This window comes from Punica granatum, chromosome 4 (genome assembly GCF_007655135.1).
Source record: "Punica granatum isolate Tunisia-2019 chromosome 4, ASM765513v2, whole genome shotgun sequence".
NCBI classification, from domain to species: Eukaryota; Viridiplantae; Streptophyta; class Magnoliopsida; order Myrtales; family Lythraceae; genus Punica; species Punica granatum.
Genome location: NC_045130.1, coordinates 25,787,626 through 25,798,730, shown reverse-complemented (window position 1 = coordinate 25,798,730; position 11,105 = coordinate 25,787,626). Strand labels below are relative to the sequence as shown.

Genomic DNA, 11,105 nt, shown 5'->3' with positions numbered 1-11,105 from the left:
AAGGGGGGAAAAAAAAGAAAAAAGGAAGAAGCATAATTAAGATATGATGATAAATAATCGGATTTAATTAAACCAGCATTTGACTATGATAAAAGACGATGAATGGATATATATTGATTAAATGGTACGAAGATATATTCAGCGAAGACTCTTTCGCCATTCAACAAACCGGCAACTCGGAATTAGTTCGTAATAATTCACTCTAAAAACAAATGAAAAAATAGCATCCCTGACATTGTTGTTGATTCTCGCTATCGCTTCGGTTAGCATGTTTTCCAATCAAAACAATCCAATTAACCAATGCATACATGAAGGTGATAATAAACTCAAAATCAAATGTTCAAAAATATATAGTTTATATTTTATTGTTATATCTGAATCGGTAATTTACACATGCCGCGTAGTCATTAGGTTTGTATAAAGGTAATTTCGAACGGACACCGTATCCATCACGAGTTGCGACAACGATGATATAGGCATTCGATCATCCGAGGCATTCTAGTAATATACAGTTCGTAAGGGGGGTTCGGTTGCAATTTCCTCTTATGATTATAGTGGAACAACTCTCCCTATAATCTCACCAAACCATCACCTAACCCCTCCCATATCTCTTATAATAAGTCCCCCTTCCCCCAAACATCTTCCTCTCTCAAACATCACCATTAATCTCCTTTGTCCTTTCCCTTGGAACCCCAATATTCCCAAAAAGAGATCACCACATTGAAGCGGGAAAAAAAAAAAGGAAGAAGCGAAGCAACTCTCCCACAAGCACTAATCATATAGTTTACTAGCTAGTTCTCAGCAAGAGCATATATCATAAGGGCCGGCAACTATGGCCGGGAAGATCACGAGAGCTCTCCTTCTGGGGCTATATTCGTGCGTGCTTGTGTCCACGATGTTCATCTCATCCCACGCTCAAGCGTGCTCTAGCTACACTTTCTCATCCAACCAGGTCTTCAGCTCCTGCACCGACCTACCGGTCCTCAACGCTTTCATCCACTGGAACTATGACACATCCACAGGTATTGCCATAGTCATATACCACTTGCAAAGTCGTAGAACCAACACGTCGTGATGCTCTACCTCATGGTTGGCTGGTAGAGCTCACCATTTTAGAGTTCTGATGTGTGTATATATGCCTCACTGGATATATAGTTACGTTTCCTCGAATTTTTCTCAAGCATGTCCTTTATATGGCTGATTATATATGTTCGTCGATCATGTCGACAGGCAAGGTCCAGTTGGCGTACCGGCACACTTCAGTGGATACATCCAAATGGGTAGCATGGGCCATAAACCCTACCTCAACCGGCATGCCAGGGGCCCAGGCGCTGGTGGCATACCAGCAATCAGATGGCTCCATGAGAGCCTACATGTCCCCGATCAGTGGCTATAGTACCGGGTTGCAAGAAGGCAACCTAAGCTTCGATGTATCGAATCTGTCAGCGACTTACTCCAATGGCGAGATAACCATCTTTGCCACGATCACGCCCCCCGGTAACAGCACGTCGGTGAATCAGGTGTGGCAGGATGGACCACTCAACGGGGGCACGCCTGCCCAACACGCGCTCTCCGGGGCGAATACTCAGTCCAAAGGGACTCTCAATTTTGCTTCAGGACAGGCTGGTTCTAGCGGAGGCAGCTCAAGATTGGAAAAGAAAAACGTAAGTATTGATATTTTTTCTTGGTTGACTTACATATGAATTAATTTAAACCCATATAGCCTCGATTTTTTTTTTTCAGTCACAAAGATATGGACCTAGCTAATAATAGGAGATAATAGAAACCAAATAACAAGTCCATACAAATGTCTAATATGCATAAATCGAATTCATCAAAACTTTTTAATTTCAAATGATGATGTGACTCACTCACCTTTTACACATATATATTTGTACCTTTTTTTCCCATGGTAAGGAATAAGGATACATATTCGTGCATAAACAAATCTTCTACTCTGACTAGAAATTTTCGTATCTCATTTTTTATTTGATAAATTAATTTATTAAAACCAGCAATTTGAGTTTAAAGACAAAAGAATAATAATTAAACTTGGGGTAATGACATAATATTGAGGTAAATGGTTCAATACATTGTACCTCAATAATATTAAGTCATGCTGACGACGGGTGGAGAGCCGTTCAATACAGTGTTATACGTGGTCCTACGCGCATCACACAGCTTAGACACGAAACTTACCATGACCCACAGTTATGATAGAGGAAATAAAATTAAACAATAAAATGTCACGTCATGTCGTATGTTTAATTTCTTTTGTTTTTTACATCAACATTAGAATACAACGTTTTACGGCCGAGACCTCCAACGTCGCATTGGCATGTAATCCTAGTTCCTCTTACTTTACCAAATGTTAATTAATCAATCACTTACATAATTTATTTATTATTATTATTATTATTGTGTGCCTCTTCATTAGGTCCTCCTTTTTCTACAATTTTACAGTTGTAAATTTTAGTCTTTTAATGTATATAAGTATTTTCACCGAAAACAAAATATAAGTATTTATTTATTTATTTTCCATCATCAGTTTCCCTCATTTTTCAATAATTTTATTCGTATTATGTTTTCATATATATGTCTTCTATTGATTTTTAAAGAGTACGTTTTAATTATTTTAATAAATATAAGTGGATCGAGGATTTTTTTTTTGCTCAAACAGATTAAAAAATTTTGATTTATCATTCTATATTTTATCTTGTTATATTATGATAATGTTAACTTTTATTTCGACGCGAAAAAATAGTCAGTATGCCCCGTCCAGAATTCACCATTTTATATTTGTTTTTGTTTTATATTGAAAACCTCAACTGAAACATCGTTGTAATATATATATATAGTTAATATTTTTAGTCTCCTCAACTTATTTTATATTATCCCACTTAAATTCACCAGCTACTATTATTACTTTTTTTTTTTTTTGCTAACCCGGGGTGTTCAGGCTTCACCCGACTAATTTCCGACGGCGCACGGAGCGGGTAATCACGCCAAAGGCACTCCGGTGGCCCCAAGGGGATTCGAGCCGGGGATCGGGTGCAAGTTTAGGTGCACCTTAACCACTAGGCCAAACCCCTTGGGGTTAGCTACTATTACTAGCTACGTTGATCGTATGATATATAAGTTTATGTGAATTAAGATATAACTATATTTTCCAAAATTGACATTAATTATTGCTCGCAGTCCGATTGATATTTCGATCACCATTCCAGGCCTTTGTGAAATAAATAGGATGAGAAGAAAGTATCCGCTCGATTTACGAAAATAATCTCAATTGCATTGAGAACTAACGTATTTAGGAACCATCTGTTAAGATATCGCCATAGTCTGATTAACCCCACTAATCAAGATTGCACACGAACATAATTGAAGATGCCTACTGATCTAAGTTGGGTGAGTAATAATAATTACTTCTGCTCTCTTTTGATTTTGGGTGGCAGATTCATGGAGTGCTAAATGTAGTGAGCTGGGGAATCCTGATGCCGATAGGGGTCATAATCGCGAGGTACCTGAGGGTGTTCAAGTCCGCGGATCCTACATGGTTCTATCTGCACGTAACTTGCCAGTCTTCGGCATACATAATCGGGGTTGCCGGGTGGGCCACCGGTCTCAAGCTCGGTAGTGAGTCCAAGGGAATCACTTACTCTGTCCACAGAACCATTGGCATCATCCTCTTCTGCCTCGCCACCCTCCAGGTAAACCTTGAGCCTCTTCAGAATTTATTACCAAACAATTAACATACATGGCCTTCTTTTAATCCGTTGCATCTTAATTCTTGACCTCCAAAGCTCGACAGTGACCGTAACTGTGATAGTACTAGGATCATTACGAAAAGCCGTGCAAGACCACAAGAAATGGTATATTATAATCATAACAGACTTGTTGAGACTTTCGAGATAACGACAACGGCAACTGTCACGTATAAGATAACATCATAATCTGCATGCCCAATCCATTCATGATTGGACCAGCCTCTTTCCCTTTGGTTGACCAACAAGATATTTTCTTTTGAAACATATGTGAAGGTGTTTGCGCTGCTGCTGAGGCCGAAGAAGGAGCACAAGTACAGGAACTACTGGAACGTGTACCACCACGCGGTTGGATACGCGGTGATCATCCTCGCCGTGGTCAACATCTTCAAGGGGTTCGACGCCTTGAATCCCGAGAAGAAGTGGAAGAACGCCTACATCGGAGTCCTCATCGCTCTGGGGATCAACTTCCTATGGCTGGAGGCATACACTTGGTACATTGTCCTGAAGAGGAAGAGGTCACAGAGTAATGCAGAGAAGGCCAGCTATGGGTATGGCAATGGGAATGGAATTGGAATTGGGACCACCAATGGTAGTAACAATGGGTATGGTGGTAGGCCCCACCACGATGTGTAGATTGAAACCCCACATATGCTTAGACTTGAGGTCGCTCTACTCTCTTGATTTGCTTTTGTTTTTTGGGGTCATTTCCAGCATTGGGCTACATATTCGTTTTCAGGTATTAGCATTGTATACTGGTCATCAGCTTCTTGTAGTAATTCTTTTATTGTCTTTTCTTTATTATACAGGGTGATTTTGTATCATTGAGTGCATGCTTTGTTTTTGTGGTTGAGAGCTGAGTTAATCCCTTTGACCAAATCTCAATATATCCATCGACCAGCTTAAATTTTTGAACTCAACATGAACCAATTTGCTTGTGAACCCGATAGAAATTTAATATGATATCCATTAAGCTATCATTTGAAGTCCCTCCTATCCCCTGAGAGTCAAAAATTTGCCATCATCATGAAATGTAATCTCAATAGTGAGTGCAACAATAGATTTGCCTGCCTCGTGGTCAGTCATTGACGATACTTTGTCGAAGACAAATGGAACTTTCACTTTCAGTTGCCAAGAAATTCCAATGAGCAACTTGCTCATGCATGAAATTCGATTTTTTTTGCCCTCCCAAAAACCCAATTGTAAATTCATTTTCCACCAACTACAGGTGGTGTTTGTAGTACTTTTGATTGTCTCAATGTAATCTCCTCAAGTGATTTTCTCACCAAACTCAATTATTGACCCCTTCCAATAGAATAAATTAACCTACTAGACCAAGTTTTTCATAAGAACAAGAAAACTCTGTCGACAGCGTCTTAAATATAGCGAAACAATCGGCGACTCATTCAAGCAATCTCGCCCAGAACTTCCATTGGTCTTCACTCACTTGGACTCATTCGAACTGTCCCAAGACCTCGAGGAACGCATCCTTGAGGAGTGGGTTTGAGGCCGCCACTCGCTGAGATGTAATGTCAAAATCCTTACCAGATCTGCTTGCAAAATACCACCACCATACAGAATTGCCCGTTAGAGCAGAAAACACAGAAAAGCTATGGTCGAGATTTTGATTCTCTTTCAAAGTTTAACGTGAAACCACAAGTTGTGTAGCTCTGAGAAATTGACTGCATAACAAGAAACCTCAAGAAGGAATATTTAAAGCTATATAGCTGCTGATTACAGCCACATAGCTAGCCAATCAAGAATTTTGAAAACCACCAACTAAAGATGAATGATCCAAGAATGATATTCAAATCAGAAGAGAGAAAGGAGGGATGAATCATGAAGTCTGTTTTTACTTACGGGTCATAGACAAGTCCTCCAGCTTCCTGGACAATCAGAGCTCCACCTGCCACATCCCTACGCACCAAAGCACCAAATATTACATCTCATAATAGATAAAAACCATTCTTTTAAAAATTCATACAACAGATAAAGTTATTTATGTCTATATGTTAGCGAGGCTATTATCCCGTCTTAGCTTTGACGACCATTACAGTTTCTGAATGTCAATGTTTGTAGCTAATTTCTGCTTTTCCTGACAGATAAGAGTTCGAGTGGATTCAAAAGCCAAGCTAATATGACTTGGACTAACCAATATAGAAAAAATTGTTGAATGATGGGTATTCAACCAATAGGTGGTCCATTTCTCAGTGACTTCCCCCCACTAATAATGAATAAAATAGGGGAAAACGAAACAATAAAGCAATTGGACCAGGCTGAAAATTGTAGCAGAAGCTTGGGCTCTGAGAAGATGTTGGTGATGGAAAGACATAGTGCCGGTAATGATGTACATGTATATCCACAAATAGGATTTTGGAGAACTCATGCCTTTCCCATGAGGTTGGAAATTTAATGTAATCAAAGTCCCTAATATATATGTTATATACCAAAGCATGATTAGGGTCAGGATAGTTAATCATCAAAGTCAATCAAGAAGTGGAGGAAAAAATTGTACCAGGGACCCCCGAAGCCATGTTCATAAAAGAGATCAATTCGTCCGCATGCTATTCCACAGAGGTTTAGTGCACATGAGCCGCTCATTCGAAGTGACCTTACCTGATCACCACACAAATTGATATTAGGTCCATCAAAAAATGCAACAGTTTCATAACAGGATGGAAGTAAATTGTCTGGTTTTACCTTGAAAAGTAAACTGTTGATTCTGCCTGTAGTCAAATCCACTGTTAACTTGTCACGTTTGATCCCAACCTGTGGTTCCAGCATTAGGAAATTCAAATAACCTCATCATGTTGCCCTTCTTCAATCTTCAACTCGACCGATAAAAGATTGCAAGTGAAAACCAAAAACTGATGGAACTAATTCCATAGCTAAATCATGGAAAAATGCACAGCAAAAACACATAGCAAAGGAAAGTTCAAGAGCTGACATAAGATGGTGATTTCCTTCCAGGACACATATAAGAGACATATAGAAGACCAGTTACTCTCAAGCTTCTCAAGTCTCTATGATTTTCCCAAAGATAAAGAAAACAGAATTACAGGCACTCTTACTTGCGTAAATATCCTAAAGTACAATATGATTAAATTCTGTTCTCCAAAAGTGAGATCTGGCGATAAACAGGAAATGCGCAATTACTAATTTATTTTCTTAAGAGGGCATTCCTCATTTATCTTGACTAATTTACACATTAGTACATGTAGCAGAATTAGCAGCTGTCAACTTCCAAGTAAAAAGTCATTTTGGGTATTTAATTTGCACTACTAGTAAATTATTCAGCAACAGAACACATTCTAATCTAAGTAACTTAAACTGGGTAATAGAATGTGCACACAATTGAAGAAATGCAATCAGTACAGCATGCCAGTATAACTAGTTGTCTCGGAACAGAATGCTGAAAACCATAAATTTTCCATGCAGAGGCCCTGGAGTGGAGGAAGTTGACTACCTACGAAATGTGTGGTAACTAAATTCGATCCACTTTTTTGTTCTGCTGACCTACCTTTTTTGTTTTTTTTCCCCAATCCTGTCTCTAAATTGGCCTTGACTTAAAACTCAATACAAGTGCCCACAAGAATTAGCTCCGAATAAAAGAGGGAGAAAGAGTTGTGCAATATCTTGTGAGAGGTTTGAGCAGAATGAATCATGCCAAAACTACAAGTTAAATCTCATAATTGGATTCCATAGCTTATAAATGCCTAATGAATTCCCAACAAACAGCATCACTTAAACTATAAAGCTTTAGTTGATTGTGACAGCTGATAAAGAAGCAGCCACGACCAAATCAGATTCTGTGTTATTATGCTAAGTGACAGCTTACCTCGGCTGCAAGGAGAGACTTCACTAGTTCAGACTGAGATGACACTGGCAAGTAACAGAACAATTTTGCAGCTTTTAGATACTGCGTGCATAACATAAGTAGGCAACTGATACCTAAACAATAAATTGATGGCCCCAGGCTCACCTTTGATGGGGTTGCCATTCAGAAAAGCACCTTTTCCGCGTATTCCAGTAAAAAGCTGCAAAAAATAAAGCCACATGTTCCACGTGAGCCCTTCTTTCATTTGAATGGTGATGTAGAAATTATATCAAGAGAAGGATCAAGCGTGCTAACTTTTATTTGGTCAAATATATATTTCCAACAAGTCACAAAACCAATGTAATAGCTTAAGAAAGATAAATTACACATTTACTTGGGGAATGCATTTAGATTTCAATTATAAGAGGCATAGCATCTAATAAATGGAGAAGCAGAGTAAAAAACAAGGATATTAAAGGTTATTTCGCAAAATCCTTGAGTAAGACTGTTCCTCTTCATCATAGTAAAAAGCTGCATAAGGGTAAGACAATGGTATTATTACCTCATTCATAATTGGATTATAAACAACTCCAACTGTGGGAACTTTGCCGATTGTGAGGCCAATGGAGATGCATACAAAGGGGAATCTACAAGTGATGAGGTTTAAGCAAAAGTTACTAAAAAATCGAGATTAAGCAAGTGAGAATCAAGAAATGGCGATCTTCACCCGTGAACAAAGTTAGTCGTTCCATCAAGAGGATCAACAATCCAGGTTGGGTCATCAGTCAGCTCTGAGGACCCACAGGCAGCAGTAGTCTCTTCGCCGATGAACTAAAAGAACATTTCAATCAATTTAAGATGCATGTGCTACTTTTAGCAGATACAACATGAAACAAACTAGGTGTTCTATGCAATGATCAACTTCACGAGATGGAATTCATATTCAACGATGATTCAGTCATACATGCACAATCATAGTTTTTTTTATCAATAATCCGCAAGTCCTCTTTCTATAATACGTATGTATATTTATGTATATACACATACATACATACATACATACATACAGAAATTACTCTTAATGAGTTATATGAGAATAAGCTTTTCCATTTTTTGACCACCAAGAATCTATAAGTTGAAAGTCAAAGAAAAGATGACCCTATAAATACTTGCCTGATGTTTACCCATGGATTCTGTTAAATAACCAGCAATGAATCAAGCATTTAAAGGGTTTGCTCCTCATTTACAAATCTGTCTTCACTGTTCTAATGGACATTTTGGGTAAGGTTATCGCATGAAGGGCATTCTAAAATTTGAGAAGGAAACATGCAAGACTCTAACTTTAAAGGTAAAAAAAGAAAAAGAAAAAAGAAGATAGATTACAGCCCCATCAATTGGAGTACATGATTGCCAGAAAGTATAGCAGTGCCATAGAAGCATAATAGAACAGGGGAACTGAGATGACCTTGTGCGAGGGATAACGCTCCCTAAAATGGTTAAATATGAGCTCTTCACATGCTTTGTCAGTTTCAGTCACCAAATCCACCTGCATTTTGTAGATAATTAGAATATGAAAATGAAGGTTATTCCTGAGTTCATGAGTCTCGAGACTACTTTATATTCACAACTGCGAAGTACTACTCATCCAGTTTAGCCTCAGACAATAATTCCAATAAAATTCTATTACCCCCGGATAGAAGAAAGGAAACTTTCAGAGTGTGGCCCTTAAATATGATTCTTGAAGTGTCATCTCCATGGAATTTATGCATAACTCTGCAATTTTTTTTATCCTTTGACATAAATAATAAAGGCCAACAAGTTCCATCCAGTCTACTCGAGATGCTCCTCTCAATCACAGAAACTTATTATATAATCTCTTTTCTGCTCAAAAAACTTAACTGCTTATAGGTAAAATGACTGTGTCGAAACAAAGACACTTAATAAATATACATGAATAAAATTCAAATTTTCATGCACCATCCGTCAGCTCATTAACATTTATAATAGCAAATGAAAGATGACCTCAAACCTATCCTAATCGTGCACCACAAGTCTCGCATGAAACCCAAAAGTTATTGGTCCAAATTTTGTTATGCCCAATCACCATCCAAGACACGAATCAAATTCAAGTCATGTAAAAAGAAAAAACTTCTTAACATCATGGGATACATTTTCAAGGGAGCCAGAAAACAAAAGAAATCTTAAGAACAAATTTAAACAAAGTTATCTTCCTCCAGAATCCTTTCAAGATTTGATATTAGTAGGATAGAGTGGCCAAGTGTGGCTTCAAAAAGAGAAACCATCCAACAACTAACGACAACAAGCACATCTTCAGCAATTTCTTAAATCCCCTCTCAAATTCACTCCTTAATCCAAATGAAACTGAAACCTGAATCGAGGATAAGGTACGATCAACAATTTTAATTTCAAGAAAAATGCACCAATGGGATTCGATTTAATTATCTTTTCTCAACTAAAAGGAACAGAGGACCAACAATGAAGAAGAAAGCAACATTAAACAAAACCTCATTCACTATGATGTTTCAAAATTTTCACCTGGCCTTTGTGCTCGACATTCTTGGTCTGGTAGAACCCTTTACGGATTAACTGCAAGACATGAAGAAGGAATCTTCATCAACCCAAATCCGATTAGAACAATTTGAGAAAATGTGGAAATTGGAATTAAAATCGACTGACCTCTCCGGCTTTGTTGGCTGCATCGACAGCAGTCTGGAGGTACTCGGACAGCAGCGAATCTTGACCCCAAACAACCCGGAAAGAAAGAAGAAACCAGTGATTTCACGCATCACCACACGAACAACGAAAAGGAAGCTGACCCAAATCAGAAAATGAAGCGGAAAAGATGAAAGGAGGAATCGTGGAGATGGGTTCTTACCGTTTTGTGCCATTAACGGATTATGGGAGGGAGAGAGTTAGTGAACAGCAGTGGGGAGGATGATGGGTCTGTGCTTGCTTTGCTTGTGGGTGGCGCTCTTTCGCAGCAATTTCCTCACGTAAGCACGTGATGACGATGAAGGGAACTGCACATGGGCTTTGTTTAAATAGGCAGTTGGGTGGACGATTATGCCCCGAGGCCTCCCCACAATCAGAACATCACTCGTCGCTCGGCAGACCTGCTCAATCCGTCTAACGTGACAATAAGTTAGAGTGGCACATTTGGTACTTTCACTGCAAAATACTTGAATTGAAATACTAATGCGCGTCACTCTAATCCGAGACAGTTGGAAGGAGGCCTTGTGACATGTTCTGAGAGCACGCGGCCTGCTCTTTTTTTTTTTTTTTTAAAAACGGGTCAACTAACCCAATGGCTCCTTGACCTGTTTAATTTTTTTTGAAAAAACAGAGAAAGAAATTTAATGAAAGATAAATATTATAATTAATTTTTTAAAACATAATAATAAATAATGTAATGAGTTAATTTTTAATTTTTAAATTAACATAATTATCTTCTGTATTTATTTCCGTAAATGTAATTATTCTATTTATTTAAATATTAAATACAA

General features: G+C 38.2%; 2 protein-coding genes across 2 annotated transcripts; one reads left to right on the top strand and one right to left on the bottom strand.

Moving 5' to 3' along the window:
- Positions 1 to 638: 638 nt before the first annotated feature.
- Positions 639 to 4,649, top strand: LOC116203861 (cytochrome b561 and DOMON domain-containing protein At5g47530-like). The gene is made up of 4 exons (XM_031535817.1): positions 639 to 1,022; positions 1,231 to 1,664; positions 3,456 to 3,710; positions 4,041 to 4,649. The coding sequence occupies exons 1-4, from the start codon at positions 833 to 835 to the stop codon at positions 4,398 to 4,400; spliced, it is 1,239 nt and encodes a 412-aa protein (XP_031391677.1). The 5' UTR covers positions 639 to 832; the 3' UTR covers positions 4,401 to 4,649.
- Positions 4,650 to 4,859: 210 nt separating this feature from the next.
- On the bottom strand, positions 4,860 to 10,636 carry LOC116203862 (inositol monophosphatase 3). The gene is made up of 12 exons (XM_031535818.1): positions 10,478 to 10,636; positions 10,279 to 10,337; positions 10,138 to 10,188; positions 9,047 to 9,127; positions 8,309 to 8,412; positions 8,144 to 8,228; positions 7,747 to 7,801; positions 7,603 to 7,646; positions 6,465 to 6,533; positions 6,280 to 6,380; positions 5,625 to 5,681; positions 4,860 to 5,314 (listed from the first exon to the last, which is right to left on the bottom strand). Exons 1-12 carry the CDS (start codon positions 10,488 to 10,490, stop codon positions 5,218 to 5,220), a joined length of 816 nt encoding a protein of 271 aa, XP_031391678.1. The 5' UTR covers positions 10,491 to 10,636; the 3' UTR covers positions 4,860 to 5,217.
- Between the last annotated feature and the right edge of the window lie 469 nt (positions 10,637 to 11,105).